The sequence below is a fragment of the Candoia aspera genome, chromosome 3 (assembly GCF_035149785.1).
Source record: "Candoia aspera isolate rCanAsp1 chromosome 3, rCanAsp1.hap2, whole genome shotgun sequence".
Lineage (NCBI taxonomy): Eukaryota > Metazoa > Chordata > Lepidosauria > Squamata > Boidae > Candoia > Candoia aspera.
Window position 1 is genome coordinate 30,160,277 of NC_086155.1, and position 18,127 is coordinate 30,178,403.

Below are 18,127 nucleotides of genomic sequence, written 5' to 3' on the forward strand. Positions count from 1 at the left end.
GGTCAAAATATGTGTAGCTATTATGCTGTATGTCCCAACTTTAGTCAATGTTCCTTTCTGCTTCTACAATATAGACCAATTATTGGCCTTCCTAATCCTTGGGAAACTGGATGGAGGATTTTTACTCCTGTGAAAAAAGACCTGGTAACAACCACATTCATCTCTCCAGGTGATATCTCAGAGGATAAAGGGTATGCTTCTCGTGCCACAGTGTAGGGAACTGCACTGGACCAAGGCTAAAAAACCAATGGACTGCTAGGAGACAACCTGGTTAAGAGGGCATGATCAGGGTTTCAAATGCAAAACCATACATTTTATATTGTGGAACAGTACTCTTATTACACATCACAGTCCCTCCTGCCTCAAGAAAGTAGACTTTCTTCAGACTGTTTCTTTTCCTGCTGCCAGAAGGAAAAAGTTCAACTCTTCATCTCTCAATACAATAGTTTCAGTAGTGGATGCTGACTACAAGGCTCCCAGTGTAGTACAATGATGGGGAGGGGAGGGGTGTTTTTGTATGTGTGTGTGTGTTTGTGTGTGTGTGTGTGTGTAGTTGGAATAGCAATGATAGTCCATTGGGATGACTACTTTCCTGTGTCCTACAAAACTGCTTGGAGATATTGGTCCATGTGTCTCCTTTTGAATTCCAGGCAGAGACTCAATGGCAGCCCTGCATGTCAACATTTGTCCAGCTCAATGTCAAGACAGGTTTTAACTTCTTGTGCTCCTTTCTGTTTTTGGTGCTGTCGTGGTGACATGCTAGGTGAAGGAAGGAGGGGGAGAAAAAAATAATTGGTTTATTATTTTGAATTTATATACTATTTCTTCTTCCTTTGTATGAAATGTCAAGGGCAAATATTAATAGATGCAGTGAGTAGAGAAGATTGACATAAAAATATGATTATGTAGCCCAACAGCTATCAAGGGACCAAGAAAGAGAACACTGCTGCTGCTGGTTGGTTAATCACTTGTAGGCCAAAGTTTCTTTCACCATCTTTTCCATAACTTCCCCTCTTCTTCCTTTTCTGTTTCTTTTCATGTCAGCAGCAAGGCAGCTGAGCAATAGTTTCAGGACAGTATCAATGGGATGTCAGTATGAAAATGCAGGTGATGTCCCCTTTATGCCTGTGGTATCTGATGTACGTTGCAGACCTTCTGCCATCCACCACCGCAAAGAAATAAATAACATGGAAGAAATTAATAAAATTGGAAATATTTCACCAAGAAAGGAACTTCTCAAAAAAGGAGAAAAGAAAGCAAAACTTAAATGTGTTATTAAATCAAAATATGAAACATTAAATACATATTATTTTACATAATTCAATGGGATTTTGCTGTCATGAATGGAATCTTCATGTTTTAGAATATACCTAGTTACTGTAGGCTGGAGTCTTCCACATATGTGAAATGGCTATTCTCCTAAAGAAGCAGAGAAAGAAAGAAGGAAGGAAGGAAGGAAGGAAGGAAGGAAGGAAGGAAGGAAGGAAGGAAGGAAGGAAGGAAGGAGAGGTATAATGAAAGTCAGTTGTAAAAGTATACATGTATACATGTCTTCTCAAAAGTTAAGTCCTTTTAAATTGAAAGGGACTTATTCTTAAATAAAGAATTTGTAAGAACCTCCCTGTATCTTGTCCCTTACATTGGCCAAAGAACAGAAAACAGTGTCAACCCCCAAAGGACAAAAAAGGCCATATATTTGCATACTATTTGGTTTATACATACTAATTTATTCTATGTAAGTAAAATTTTTGCCATAATAGTTGTAATTTAGGTAGAAAGAATTACCAGAGTTTAGATAGAAATAAAATACTTCTTATTGTAATAGAAAAAGTTAACCAGGTGACTTCTGTGCCTGCTTTATCTGCTATTTGGCAATTTAAGGACTCTGCTCTCTCTTTATCTTGAACTAGGTAACCCTTCAAGCATTTGTTTACTTAAATATTTATAGTCTATCCGCTATCAAAAAGTTAAATAAAACAATAAGATGGGATAAGAATAAAGAATATTTTATTTTATTTTTTTTATTCGCAGTAGAATCATAACAGGCACTGTCCTCCTGGCTAATGTATGTTCTGTCCCATTTCACTGATGCGCATGTTGAGATGTGATGAAACATATGGAGTGTGAAGCTTGCTATCTCTATGCCAGACACATGACCAAACGTTTGTAATATTAAATGGCTTGGATTTCTTTATAATATATTGGTATTAATCTTAATCTCCAGTTTCAGCTTAAACATCTTAACATCTAGTGTTGTCCATTCATTTATCTTCTGGTTGCTATTAGCACCACACCTTGGAGATAGATAGCATGACTAGGGACCATGTATGCAAAGATTTCTACTCCTCCTGGTGTCTTTTGTCCTCCTGGTGTCTCTTGTTAATTATTTAGAATGAGGCAGCTGAACAAAAATGAACAGCAAGGAGGATGAATACTTCTCCACCTTGCTCTTACATTTTGTTCATCTGTTTTGCTGACTAAATAGCAAGGGGGCACAAGAAGTAAGTATCAACATGGCCTTGGCAAGTGGATAGCGATATCAACTTTTGATACCAGCTCAAGATACATGTATATCACCACCTGGTATGTGATATGATTCTCAGTCCTAATCCAACACCCAAATTTATACCTGCAACTCTGTCTTTAAAAGATGGCATTGCAGTGGTCAGTTTTTTTTAAAAAGTTAGCGATTCACCTTTCTCACTCTTTCTTCCTCATGAAATAGCTTATTTCTTTTGCATTGTTATGCATTAAATTTGTTGGGAGAACTGTAACTTCATTCCCATCTTTATATTCAGACAATAATGTATCTGAAGGTAAATTCTCTGGCATCAAAGCTTTTTTCATTAGACTGAGAGTCACAAAACCTGAATTCACTGATGATGCAAATTTGAAAGACAAAATCTCATTCTTTAGCATCAGTACATCAAGCACTTTCTTGACAACTTTCCCCAAAGGAACAGGAAAGGCTATAATCTGGCTGTAATTCATTATAACGTTAAGAGATAATTATCTGTTAAAGGTATGGGGGAAAATATTACTGAAGTCTGAGTCCTGTTATAACTGTGTAAATCCTCAGTACACCATGCAGGTGGGAAAACTGCTTTCCTGCTGCCTCTTACCAATTCATCATCACAGTCATCCTGCACAAGACCTTCATCTTCCTCTTCTTCCCCATTTAATGGCTCTTCCGTGTTCATGTCTGCTTCTGATGCTGTGTCTTCTTGAGAAATTTCACTTTTGTTTCCATCTGCTTTTTTCCTAACTTCTGCAAAAAATGCAAAAGACAAAATCTCTGTGTTATTTGAGAAGGCCTTCTCAACAAACCCTGTTTCTTGGTAGCTTTATTTGGCTTACCTGGGCATACCTAAATATCAAGAAGTCAAGCTGGAAACTAACTGAAATTCACCAAGTGTCCCTGTATGTTGATACATTGGGAGCATTATGAAAAGTTAAAATGGCACCTCGACTCAAATGCTAGGAATACCTTATCAGAAAGAAAAAAGAAATGAAAGGAACATCTGGAGAAATGTCTGCAATGACTCCTGACAGGGCCTGTGATCCTGACAATTTCCCAAGGTTGCCAGGAGAAATACCACTTCACTTCTTTCCCTTTGATCATTTAATAGGTGCTCATTGTAAACTATAGCCTGAGATTAATATCACAGAGTGCAGGCTTAGAGAAAAACAGTCTCATAAATGGATTTTCTTGGCTTTGTTTATGGGACATGGTTAACCAAGTCAGTAACAAACCTAGTTAGTTTAACTGTGGCTTAATATGTTGTGTGAATCTAGGCCATTCGATTTATTTATGTTTCAATTATGCAAAACCAGAAAATGCATTAATTAAAAGAAAAAAGGTTAAGCTGGGTGAATGCAGCCCATAAATTAAAACTGGGCATGGTTTGGAAGCCCTGTGAATGACCTATTTGGGGCTTTGGGCTGCATCAGGAAAGGGTGAAGAAATGAAAACTAATTAGAATGTTTCTAATCTGTTTTTTTCACCTTTTGTTAAATCTAGTATTGGATATAGCAGGGGATAGGCACTGATAGCAAAAATAATCAAGGTGACTTACTGTCATTTAGATATATGAAGTAGAGCAAGGGTAGAAAGCCTGTTGGGCTTCCAGATACAACTAGATTGTGGCTCCCTTCAACCCATCTCAATTGACCATGCTGACTAAGAGTGATAGAAATTGAAATCCAACTTCTGGAGGACTGCACATTGCTAATCTATGAATAGGGAAATGGTATCCTTCAGATGTTTTGGACTATGTAATCTGCTGGGCTAGAGATTCCTAGTGGCAGCATCTATGCCATCTACTAGTAAAGCTAACCCATGAAAATATATTCTCAAGGACAAAAAATCAGCAGGGGAGCTTCCGAATACTTCTATATTCATATGGGAAGCCTGACAGTTTTTTGAAATCACAGGTTTCCAAGGGCTATTTGGTCTTGTTCTGCTATTACAATCTTTATAATATAGATTTCAGTGAAATATGTCCATACTTTAGATTGTCTAGAAAAAATTGCTTATATTTAATAACACTGGTGCAGCTTTACCCAATATGGTACCTAGAGACAGATTGGATTACAACTCCATTAGTCATCATCCACTTTGGCCCTTGCTGGCTGGAGATGATGGATGCTGTAGTTGGGGAAGGAAATAACTGTACAAGCTCCTAGGAATAGAACAAGGGCATCACAGCTGAACTGTAATTGCAAAAGGAAGAAAAGGTCCTATGTCCCAACCAAAGGAAGGTCAGCCAGTACTAGGAAGCTGGCACTGACTTTCTGCACCTGAACTCCCACTGTGTCTTGGTGTTACTGATGGGACATTTGTAATCAGCCAACTGACCTGTAGGTGCTTTCTGTTGTTCAGCAATCTGCTCCAATCTGCCCAAGAGAGCATCAATGTTGGATTTGATCTGTGTCAGCTCAGTTTTAATTGTCTGCAGTTCATTGCATTTCACTTGGAAGACAAAAGTTGGAAGAAAACCTTATTCTTCTGTATGGTACAAATCAGCAATTTTCTTGAGCAGAGATTTAATTGTACTTCATATATACCTTTCAGTTGCAGGTCCTGCTTGGCGTCCATCACAATAAGGGCTTATTGGGTTCAGTATAGGACAGGGTCTCGTTTGCCTTTCATAGCTGAGGAGAAGACAGGAGAATTTTGGCAGGTACCATTTCTCCCATCAGAGTGCACCATAAAGGGGATAAGCTACCAGAACCTAAATGCTAGTGCACAGCTACTTAAGGGTGTGGAAGCCCTGTGCTATAATGACTCTGGCAAGATGGTGATATTGTAGGTAGAAGATATCTCAGTTATTACAGAGTTCATTGATTAATTTTTAGAATGACCTCCTGCCACACTCCCACAACTTCAGTGATGTACAAGATTTGCAACTCTGAGTCAATAAAAAAGCAAAGGAAAAGGGGAAACTTCTATCTCATGCCTTGAACTTTATCAAAGAATTCCCCCTTCATTTTTAATTTGCACAACTACTGATGAAATGATGCTTATGCACACACAAACACAAATATATGCATCACATTGAACAGGCCAATGCTTTCCTTTAGGATACTCTATTACATTGATTATTTCCCTAGTTTTCTGCTATCCTGTCAGTGGATTCTGAGCTTTCTGTGACTGTTGAGCAGCTTCAGTCTTCCTTAAACTGCACCCCCCCCCCCAATTTGCTTTAACCAATGTATTTCTTTTCTGCAAAACTGTATTCTCTGAGCCCTCTTGCGTAGGCTATTTGGGGCAGATGCCCTCATAAGTCAGCTCTTGGTGCAAGATGCACAACTCCTTTGGATTCCATCCACTCAGACATTCTTTTTTTCAGGACACACCATTGCAACCCCTCACTTCCCAGCCTTCAATTTCCTATAATTTTCACTCAATCTTCCGTGCTGGCAAAGCTGGGCATACTCTGTTCTCACTGGACTCTTTTACTTTCCTCCTTAGGAAAGTAATATTTTCCTATTTCTTTTTTCCCCAAAATCTTGGGCATGAATGGTGCTGTACAGTTCTATTAAGATTCATTGGTTGAGGAATTAGTTCAATATTAGAATAGAGATGATGATTTGAACATCACATTTTTTGTAAGAAGCTCAAACAAGGGCATATATTCCTTCCTCCAACCATTTAGTCTTTTGCTACCCAGTGACAATTTGAATTCAAATCTTTCTGGCTATAATTACCAAAACAACTGTATCTCATTGGCTGCCAGGTACACTGTGGTTGTGGTAAAATGTATTGACAGAACATAGCTGAACTCTCCTGCTAGAGAGACCCAGCTGGCTCCTTCTATTGTGTGTTTCAAGTATTTTTGTCTTTCACTAGGTATTTGGCTTAATGTATTTTTTTCCTCTGCTCTGTGGTCAGTATGTGTTTGTTTCTATTTTTAATCCTCCATTTATTTGTTGTTGTCATTGTTTATAACATTATATTTTAATTGTAGTTTTACAACTATTCCCCTGAGGGCAGAAAAGTGTAATATTAATAAATAAATAAATAAAGCCACCAGTTGTCCTGTTTATATAGATTCTTTTCAGTTCATAGCTCTCAAGAATGTGGACAGAGGATTGGAAGAGACCATTATCAGCTTGCTGTACCCTTCCCTATCCTGATTGATTAAATCAGCCAGGTTGGGACTGGCCCCATGGTTAAGGTAGATGATCAATGCCTCCTTGAGTATGAAATATGCTCCCATCTGCTTAAAGAAACAGTTTTAATATCTTTACTAAAAAAGCCTTTCCTTGACCTGGAAGGTCTCTTAATTATGAGCCAGTCTCAAATATTCCATTCTTAAGTGAGGTGACTAAGAAAGTGGTGCCCTCACAGCCCCAGATGCCTCTGGATGACACTGATTATCTGGGCCCATTTCAACTGGGTTTTTGTCTGGAAGATGGTACTGAGAATGTTTTAGCTGCCTCAGTGGACAAGCTATGCTAAAAACTGCAACCGGAAGAATGCAACCTTGCCAATTTTCCTAGATCTCTGCTGGCTTGTGAAACCATTGTCCTTCAGGGCTATCTAGCACCATTGGATTTTTTTTTTTTTGCAGTGGTTCAGGACTTTCCTAACTGGGATGTATTCAGAAGGTGGTCTGAGAGACCAATATTTGCCACATAGGTCATCTATATGAAACTGCTAAGGGAGGGCATTTGGAGGTTTGGAGACTGGTACCATCGGAAAGCTAATGAACCTAACTCTACTACTCCTTACTATCTGACTCCCAGGGACATTGCTTAATTTCAATAATGGTTTAGGTCAGTGTTTCTCGACCTTGGCAACTTTAAGAAGTGTGGACTTCAACTCCCAGAATTCCCCAGTCAGCATGATCTAGATCAAGGAGCACTGAAATTAAATCCAGACAAGATACAGGTGCTGTTGGATGATCAAGGTACTAGAATCTTAGTCCTATGAAGAAATATGTTTAGCCTTGAGAAAATACAGCCAAGGGTAAATATGACAGTACTCTTTGAATATCCAAAACAATGTTATTTAGAAGCTCAAGCCCCGTTCTCTTTCATTCCAGAGCACAAGGCACAGAATAATAAGTTTTGGAATTCCAGAAGGCAGATTTCAACTGAATATTAGAAAAAACCTCTGGACACTAAGAGCAGTTTTAATGATGGAACCAATTACCAGGAAAGATGATGGGCTCCTCTTCTTTGGATGCATTCAAACAGAGGCTAGACAGCCACCTGTCTGGAATACTTTAATTTGGATACATGCACTGAGCAGAGGGTTGGACTTGATAGCATAAATTAGTGTTTTTCAAACTTGGCAACCTTAAGATGTGTGGACTTCAACTCCCAGAATGCTGGGAGTTGAAGTCCACACATCTCAAAGTTGCCAAGTTTGAAAAACACTGGCATAAATGGACCCTTTCACCTCTATAGTCCTATTTAAAGAACTGCTTCTCCTGCTATGAACCTACCTAGTTAGTTGTATCAGCAGGTGAAGCCCTTTTGAAGATGCTCTAATGGGCAATGATAATAACCTTGAGGAACAGGAGGAACAGCCACAGCCAAGGCAATGCTCAGATAAGAGAAATCTGAGTCCAAAGCAGGATCTTCTGCTTCTCTAGAGAGTATTGAGAGTGGCAAGATTGATGACAGCCCTTTGAGGTAGACCAGACTTGAACACCAAAGTTATGAATACTAAAACTACTTTTATTATAGGGTTACAGCAACAGAATCTTGCAACTCTGAATGTCCCCCCCCCCCCCGCCTTTATCCTGAAGAGAACTAGGGAAGGTCCAGTCTGAGACATTTTCTCAAATTCCACTCCTGCTTTGGACTCAGATTTCTCTTATCTGATGATTGCCTTGCCTGTGGCTCTTCCACCTCTTCCTCAAGGTTATTCTCACAGCCCATGACATGCCCACACTCCAGAAACTTAGCTATCTGGTTCACAGGAGAGGGCCTTCTCTGTGGTTCCCAGATGGTGGAACACCCTCTCCAGGGAGAAGTGTCTGGCCTGTACCCTCCTAATATTTAGGGAAATGGCAACAATGCATCTTTTCATCAAGCTTTGAAGTATTAATTGATTTAAAGGTACTGATTTTAATTCTGATTTTTAAATTGTATTTCTTTTACTCTCATGTTTGTGTTTTTGTTTTACTCTTTTAAACAGCCTTGAGTGCTTATATAAGAGGCAGCTACCGTAATAAATTCCATAATAAAGTAAAAACATAATGTTTATAATACATAAAATACTTATTAGTAATTATGTTTGCTATGTATATCTGGCTGTATGCATTTCATTTCAAAGGCAAGTCTGAAACCATTACAAACTTTATCTCTGCACAATAGCATGACACTTACATTTTAATTTGGCTGAACTGTTCACAAGAGCAGCCGATCTGGCAAAGAGCTTGACTGGGATAGTTGCTTTGACACGCCGTACTAAAGGGATGGTGACTCGCGGCCGCTTCACAGGAACCATCCGGGGTACGGGGGAGACTCTTCCACGATACTCAAAGAGTCTGTAATAGAAGCAGAGGAAATGCTTTGCTGTAGTAATCCCAGCCAGATGCATTAGTAAATATCTCTGATCAAGAGATGAAAACCACTGATCCCCTCTAGAGGGAGCTAGTATTTCATCCATTGCTGCCATCCATTCTTGCCATCAGAGATTATAGTTGATAGTTAAAGTTCTGGGGAGACACATTGTTCAACTATTATCCTGCAAGTTAATGCTGACAAACTCTCTGAGAACTTATTTAGTAGGTTGCTGTGACAGCAAGATTGTTACTTTTAATTCATTAAAAAACACTTTGTTGTTGTTGTTGTTTATTCGTTTAGTCGCTTCCGACTCTTCGTGACTTCATGGACCAGCCCACGCCAGAGCTTCCTGTCGGTCGTCAACACCCCCAGCTCCCCCAGGGACGAGTCCGTCACCTCTAGAATATCATCCATCCATCTTGCCCTTGGTCGGCCCCTCTTCCTTTTGCCCTCCACTCTCCCTAGCATCAGCATCTTCTCCAGGGTGTCCTGTCTTCTCATTATGTGGCCAAAGTATTTCAGTTTTGCCTTTAATATCATTCCCTCAAGTGAGCAGTCTGGCTTTATTTCCTGGAGGATGGACTGGTTTGATCTTCTTGCAGTCCAAGGCACTCTCAGAATTTTCCTCCAACACCACAGTTCAAAAGCATCGATCTTCCTTCGCTCAGCCTTCCTTATGGTCCAGCTCTCGCAGCCATATGTTACTACAGGGAACACCATTGCTTTAACTATGCGGGCCTCTCAGAATTTTCCTCCAACACCACAGTTCAAAAGCATCGATCTTCCTTCGCTCAGCCTTCCTTATGGTCCAGCTCTCGCAGCCATATGTTACTACAGGGAACACCATTGCTTTAACTATGCGGGCCTTTGTTGTCAGTGTGATGTCTCTGCTCTTCACTATTTTATCGAGATTTGTCATTGCTCTTCTTCCAAGGATTAAGCGTCTTCTGATTTCCTGACTGCAGTCAGCATCTGCAGTAATCTTTGCACCTAGGAATACAAAGTCTTTCACTGCTTCTACATTTTCTCCCTCTATTTGCCAGTTATCAATCAATCTGGTTGCCATAATCTTGGTTTTTTTGAGGTTTAGCTGCAAGCCAGCTTTTGCACTTTCTTCTTTCACCTTCATCATAAGGCTCCTCAGTTCCTCTTCACTTTCAGCCATCAAAGTGGTATCATCTGCATATCTGAGATTGTTAATGTTTCTTCCAAAAAACACTTTAATGTTTCATAATTGAGAATTACTTAAGCAGATCCCAGGACAGGACAGGACAGGACAGGACAGGACAGGACAGGACAGGACAGGACAGGACAGGACAAGCCAAGCCAAGCCAAGCCAAGCCAAGCCAAGCCAAGCCAAGCCAAGCCAAGCCAAGGATAGATCGTCCAAGGCAATTCTTTTGCTGTCCTAGCCTAGCACCTTTTCTTTTTCTCACTTGCTGCCTACTCATACTTTAAAACAGGCCACACAACTTAAGATGCAGCCATCAATATTTATACTAAATTACATGCAGGCAAGGAAAAACAATTGCTTAACCCTGCTTCCTAATTTATGGCTCTGGATCCTTCTCAGCACTAATAACTATGGTCTTTTAACCGAGCTAAAGTGGTCGAGGTGACAAGAAGTGAAAGACTTATTGGAAAAAATGTCAAACTTTGGTAGAGAACAAACACCTGAACATGGACTGTAATAAAAACATATAGATATGGACAGTGAAGCTGAACTTTAAATGTACTGAGTGCTCTTCTCAGATTCAACAGAGATTGATTCAGTAATCTCAGGGGAATCATGTAGTTCCACCTTTATGCTCCATCTGCTATTAGTTCAGAAGATCGCTTTTCATCCATTTTAAAAAAATATCCTTAGTTGGATTTTAAGAAGTTAAAATAAAGTGCTTCCTATGTAGCTCATGGATGCTGAACTTGCCCATAAACTGCTTTCTTACTGCTACCAACTAGGCTCTTCTATCTTCTGATTTTTTTTAAAAAATGTTAATCTTTTGGAGGAAAACTGTAGCTTATAAACACTCAGTTATCTTTATTATCTTTCTAAGAAATCGAAAGGAAGAAACAAGACAGTCACACTGTTTACTTAGCTGAACTCAGTTCTTTAGACAACAAGATAATGGTCCGTATTGCTGCCTGCAAAAGGAGATGCAAAAGACTCCAATGGCCACTGAGCATGCTCCGTGCTCATAGAATGGGACTGTCGAGTGGCAATGGTAAAATGGCAAGGCTACCATATCTGGGCTGCAAAAAGATGTACACCCCCCTCCCCTTGGTAATAGCACACAGTAGATTTTTTTGTAACCCTTCTGGGGTTTTGCAGCCCCAATAATACTAATCATGGAATCCTTTGGCAGATAGCATGGTTGGCTGGAACCCAGTGGAGGAGCACTCCTGCAGCGTTTGTTACAGGCAGCTTGTTCTTGTGAAATGCAAAAAATCAGTGGAAAATAAATGAGGAAGTCAAGGATTCCCCACGTACATCCCACAGAATGTCAGTTTTGCAGATGAGCAATCTCCTTAACTGAAAAAAGTGTATGATATTTCTTTAGTACTGTACATAATTCAGAAATTCAAGCCATGTCACTTTATCATTCCATTTTCATGTTTAGGAAAGGCACACATGTGGAACAACTGTCTGGTAATTTGTTAGAGGAATGGAATCCTTACTATGAAAACACACATGCGGCCATCCTATTTCTGTCACAGATCCTAAACCAATTGTTAGTAAAGTTTATCACAAGTATGCTGTTATTTTTTTAAAACCCAAGCTGAAAAAATTGTGAAGGCACCCTGTTCTGGCACAGAAATGGTCACTCCAAAAGTATATGTATGTTGTGTTCCACTGATTCAATTTCCTGTCATGTTCATCGTTCCAATGGTTTGAATACATCGTAACGTTTCACATGTCACTCTCCTGTTCCGTGTCTGTCATTTGCGGGGAGGGGAATTTCAGCCGTGCCAGGCTGTAATCTCCTTGCTGTTCTGCAGGAATGTATGTTTGGGTTATGACATGTCTTCAAGGTTACTTTCCCAGGCCGATGTGTGACGGTTGCCAACACCTGGGAGGGGGTGGTTGCTATGGTGGGGCGAGGGGCGGGATTGGGTTTGAAGCGAGGGTATTTAGTTTGTATTTGGCGCGCTTTGCTCATTCTCAGCTTTCTCTGTATTTGCATACTATTCCTTTAATAAATCAGTTATCTTTAAGCCCGAGCTTGTGAGACTGAGTATTTGGGATTAGGCAACCGTTACATAAAGCTGAGAATCATAATGAAATTTTCCGCTAGCCCCCATCCAAGCCTTTGGTGAAGGGGAGAGCTAGCGATGACTTTAACAATGGATGGACGAATCGGGGCGCAACAGCGCTCCAGCGGGGACGGCGTGGCGGAAGCTCGGTCGGGGCTAGCTCATGCCACCTGGAGACCCCAATACCCCACGTTTCCGGAGGTGGAATTCGCTGATCGGCGGGTCAGGCCGCAACGGGCAGAGTCGCGGGGGAGCGACCTCAGCGCGGTGGCCGGTAGCGATGTTCCGGAGTCGGGGATGGGTTTGGAGGTGGAGAGCGGCGCCCCGGTGTGGTCCCCGGAGTGGCTGGCATCCTTGATGGCCCAGGCTGGGACGCGGCGTGGCTGCATGGTTCCGGCGAAGGAGGGCGGCACATCGGCATTTTCGTTGGAGTGGTGGGTGTTCCTGCTGACCGAAGCCGAGCTGCGGTGCGAGCGCTCGGAGGCGCAGCGGGACTGGATGAGGAACTTCCTGTGGCTGGAGATGGCGCTGCTCCACAGGATGCAAGCGCGGCAGGAGAGAGCCATCGTTCCTGCCTGTGTCAGCGCCAAGAAGGGTGCGGCCTCGAGGGGCCTGGGCTGCGTGGAGAGCGGCGGCGGTCGGGCGGGATGCAGCGGAGAGGCCGAGGTGAGACAGCCCGCCTTGGGGCCCGAGGAAGAAGGCGACGCATTCATCGCACTGAGGGCGGAGGAGGTGGACCCACCGAGCGAGGCTGGCGATCAGCGAGAAATCCTGGATTTCGGGCGAGATAGGGGTGGGTTTCAGGGCTTTGTTTGCTGGAAGCATGTCCCTCCGGACTGAGTGGAGGGGCAGGGCTCTGTGGTTTGCTTTAGCATTCTCATGCTGTTTAGCCTTTTGCATTTATATGCTGTTTAACCACTGTAACCTGTTCCTTGCGTTTTGTCATGATCGCAATGTTCAATGCTAATATCTGCATCGTGAAAATTTTCATGCCAATGCTTAGATCTTGTGTAGAGATGAATGGGAGCGTTTCACATGTGGATTCTTTGATGCGTGTCTTCCTATGTATAGGTGCTGATGCGTGTCCCACACTGTAAAATCACTTAGCCCGTCTTTATTCTGCCTAGCCGCATGAACTTGCTGCTTAGTTTAGTTTCTTTAAGGGGGGCGATATGTCATGTTCATCGTTCCAATGGTTTGAATACATCGTAACGTTTCACATGTCACTCTCCTGTTCCGTGTCTGTCATTTGCGGGGAGGGGAATTTCAGCCGTGCCAGGCTGTAATCTCCTTGCTGTTCTGCAGGAATGTATGTTTGGGTTATGACATGTCTTCAAGGTTACTTTCCCAGGCCGATGTGTGACGGTTGCCAACACCTGGGAGGGGGTGGTTGCTATGGTGGGGCGAGGGGCGGGATTGGGTTTGAAGCGAGGGTATTTAGTTTGTATTTGGCGCGCTTTGCTCATTCTCAGCTTTCTCTGTATTTGCATACTATTCCTTTAATAAATCAGTTATCTTTAAGCCCGAGCTTGTGAGACTGAGTATTTGGGATTAGGCAACCGTTACATTTCCTCTAACAAGAAGTTAAATCAGTGGAACTTAACACACAAATCCTTGACTCCTTCATTTATTTTCCATTGATTTTTTGCATTTCACAAGAATGACCTGTCCTTGGTTACATTTTTAATATTGTTTAACTTAAATTTATTTTGACAAAATTGTACACACTTGCATTTGCAATTAGTATTTTAACATTTATATCAGAGCCCCAAATTTATCAACAAGATTAAGGGTACCATCCTGTAATGGGACTGTGAGTAAACTGTACTAAACTCACTGGAAGGTCTGCACAGGATTGCTTTATTTTAAAAAATGCAGGTTTTGAAGTTCACATTTTTACTTTCAGTTCTGAACAATTATCCAGTTTCCTGCCATTTTTAAAAATCTTTACATCCATAGACCAAGATCAGTATATTTAGAAAAGTGGAAAGTCTGTGTTCATTAGGATTTAATAATGCTAGAACCGCCCTTAAACAATGAATCTGGGATATAGATCTCCAAACAAATGTAAGGAAGGTGCTACACCCCAATATCCGTCATTTTCTTCCAGAAGGGTTCATTCCAGCTTCTTATTTATCATCCATTACAACTTTGAAATTTCGTAAAGCTTTCACCTTAGCCAGGCTGGATGCACTGCCCTCAGCAGTCCCTTTTGGACGTTTCAAGGGTACTCCTACGCACCTTCGGTTATGTCCATGTGGTGACGGCTCAATAGAAACCCTAAGCCATATGTTGTTATACTGCTCCTTATATAAAGACTCTAGACAGATCCTTATATATCTGATATTGAAGAAATTTCCAGACAGGGAGTGTGATTTCTATTTAATGCTACTTCTTTTGGACAAGGACCTGAAAACATCCTCCCAGGTTGCCCAGTTTTGTGCTACCATCTGCACAATATGCCTCACCATTATGTAGGTTAAGAATTTCTTAACACAGTATTTTATTTCAATTTATTTTAGTATTTTTATTCTTAATTTTAGATTGTATCATACTAATTGTTTTTCTGATATGTATGTATGTATGTATGTATGTATGTATGTATGTATGTAAGATTGTTACTATTATATATTTTTATTGTATCTGGCCTTAGGGCTGTAATAAATGTGTTGTTGTTGAAAAATGAAACAGCTATTAAAATAAAACCATGGTAGGGTAGAAAATACAAGCAATCCAAATTTGCTTTGCACAAGGATTATGAAAGTGTACCCCTGTTCATTATGTTCACCCTATTTAAAATAAAAGTAAAGAGCCAATTAATGTGACATTACAGTTCTTCTCTTATTTGCTCACCTGTCATAGAAGTCATCTCTGTAGTAATCATAGTCAAAATCATAGCCACTGCTTTCAAAAATAAAAGAACAGTATTAGTATTACGCTTTCCACCAATTACTTTTTTATAGTAACTTTTGTGAAATAGCAGAATTCAGTTTCATAGATCTGCAAGGAAAACAAACGTTCTGGGTATATAAGTTTCTGATTCAGAGAAGCAAAAGTACTGTATGTCGTCATAGAGAACTCAAATTTACCATGGTACATGTTTCAGTACACAACTGTCATGAGTACTGATGGCGAGCAGGAGGGGGCCCCTATCCAGGGGGGAAAACGCATGCGTAGTAGCGAGGAATTGAGCAGTCATTCAAAGAGACTCAGAACAGACCCGCCTTGACTTTTGGGGTTTATCTGAATGGGTTTTCTCATGCTTCTTCAGTTTGTTAGGATTTTCTGTCTAATGTAGCAGTAATAAACACTAGAGACCTATTCCTTGTCTCAGCGTGGTTCCTGGCTGTTAGGACATCAACAAGGCATTTGGCAGCATCTGCAGGAAATAATGTAATCAAAACCAAACAACCAGAACTCTGGATTTTCATTATGACATAGCTTCTTATTGATGTTACAATGATATGTAGCATCTCAACTAGCCAGAGTTGACCTGGCTCAGAAATAATACAAAACATTAATACAATCTGCATATATCTGATGCCGTGTGATAGGTGAACCAAGCTAATAATGCTTATTCACAATCCCTGGATTTATGTGTGAACTTAATTACTGTGTGTTATGTTACTAACAGATAAATGGGTAGCAGCTGGGAACTATGAACTATCCAAAAAATGGTTGATCAGGACATGTTGTGTGTTTGTGTATTTTAGCAACAGCACCTGTCAAGGATTGATTCAGATGCTATAACTGCTGTGCCAGTGCAAGTGGTTGACTTAATAACCCACCATTTCTTTTTCTCTTCCAAGAGGGATATTTTATACACAGTAATGAAAATATAATATTGCAACCCTTCATAGAAGAAAACCTCCAGCAGAAATCCAGCTGGCAAATCATAGAAACTGAAAGCGTTGACATTTCCTATTAAAAAGAAGTGTAGTTAGCAACACATTCATTGGAAAGGTTGCCTTAAAAGTGAAAATTTTAATTTTGGCTTGACATCTTTGACTTCATGGTGACATGAATGTGACTTTTCCAGACAATAAAAACCCAAGAGAGACTTACAGCTCAGTATTTTCACAAAACCAAACACCCTACAGTTGATGTTTCCAGAGAGTCTTCTGTATAAGACAGAAGGCTGGATAAAGGAGGACTCAGTTGGTGACTTTAGTGCACTGGGTTGACGTGTTGTTAAATTATAGTGTGGTTTGTTTGCTTTTGGCTTTGGATGTTGTGCAAATTCAGCCAACTCTTATTTCTTCTATGAACCATAGGTAAACTATCCAGGGCTTAGTATGATGCATGAACCCAATCATTAGCTTGTAACTGGGTGGCTGTAACAATAAAATAGGATAGTCCCACACCTATATCCTGAGCTCCTCAGATGGAAGAAATAACAACATGTTATGGGTAGATAGACACAATTACCCTTAAATTCTATTTCAATCTTAGCAGCAAATCTTCAGGATGCTGCAAATGACTTGAGTCTTCATATGAAATTCCTACTTTCTTATACCACCTGTACATTTTTTCAATCAAGAGCTTGAGGACAGGACACTGACTTTATTCTGATTATATGGGAGGTCCTATCCTGCCATTTCTATTTGGCTTCAACAATAAACACTTACATTTGCTTGGGCAAGGAAAAATAAACTTATTGAACTGGTATCTAGGAAGCAGCCAAGTTTTCTTTTTGTTATATCCAGTTCAGTATTGACTGCACTGAATTGCAGTTGTTTTCCATGATTTCCGACAAACAATTTTTTCAGCCTATATTGAACTAGAGGCTGCCCTATGTTCCATGTTCTCTGTGGTCTCTGTACAGGCTGCTTATTCTCACTCCTATTCCTTGCTAGGTTTTTTATGGACTTCACACCCTAAAATGCCATAAAATGGGATTGTATATATCTTGAAGATCTGACTTTCTTTATTAATTTGTGCCAAACATGTGTGGCCTGTTTATATAAACATACAATTTGCATAGCATATTTTCCCCTGAAGTAGCTCACTTCAAGCTGTGGCTGAATTATAAAGAAACAAATATAAAGGGAAAAAAATCATTTAGCCTTGTTCTTGCAGTGCTATTTTTTAATGTGCAAAGAGGTATCTCCCAGAGCCCCAAATGGGGACCTGTTCAAACAAGCAATTTCCCTTTTGTAGACTGTTTTTTTTTAAAAGAATAGTGCACAATTGTGCTTTTTATGTAGTAAATGTTAAATTCTCCCTTGGATTGAGCTCAGTTCCTGATGACTTCATAGACAACTATACACAAGTGATTTGCCACTGCCTTCTTCCAGGCAGCTGTTTGGACTTTTTGTCTAGCCTACAACCCTCCCATCCAAGTATTAACTAGGTTTGACCCTGCTTAGCTGTTCTGAAATCAACCACTTTTGGTTACCTATTGTAAACTGGCATATATTCTGCTAATTTTATTCTAGATTCTAATCTAATCTAGCTAATAAAAATGGAAAATAATTCCTGAAAAAAACCTGTTCAGTTGATACATGAAAGTTGCATCATGTTAGCTGTAATACACAACTTTTATTATATACATATTATATTTATTGATTATTGTGTACTCACATGCACACATACTGTATAATTATTGGTTGTGTTGACACAATATGCTTAGCCAGGTCAGTTAAAGAGGTAGCCACTACATTTGCACAAAATGCTAATCTCTTACTGTTAACTTTGTGAAGATTTTTTGTTTGTGTGTGATTTGGTAGCCTGTGTGAACCCAGCCTAGACAGTCCCCTTTTTTTGTTGGTCACTAATACACAAGTACATGAATAAAGCTAAACCAGAAAATTTAATAATGGCTTGTGAACAAGCCATGTTGGCTTGATTG

The 18,127-nt window shown here is 40.3% G+C and overlaps 1 protein-coding gene across 2 annotated transcripts in view; it reads right to left on the reverse strand.

The window, feature by feature from the left end:
- Positions 1–497: 497 nt before the first annotated feature.
- Positions 498–18,127, reverse strand: part of RALY (RALY heterogeneous nuclear ribonucleoprotein) — a 168,028-nt gene continuing 150,398 nt past the window's right edge. The window contains exons 4-9 of one of the 2 annotated variants that reach the window (XM_063297222.1): positions 15,130–15,180; positions 8,845–9,005; positions 4,859–4,972; positions 3,123–3,268; positions 1,371–1,419; positions 498–759 (exon numbers count right to left, since the gene is read on the reverse strand). In XM_063297222.1, the coding sequence (XP_063153292.1) occupies positions 1,375–1,419; positions 3,123–3,268; positions 4,859–4,972; positions 8,845–9,005; positions 15,130–15,180 (517 nt within the window). In that variant the 3' untranslated portion in view covers positions 498–759; positions 1,371–1,374. Of the gene's footprint in view, positions 1,420–3,122; positions 3,269–4,858; positions 4,973–8,844; positions 9,006–15,129; positions 15,181–18,127 lie in introns of both variants that reach the window. The other variant, XM_063297221.1, reaches the window with a different exon arrangement.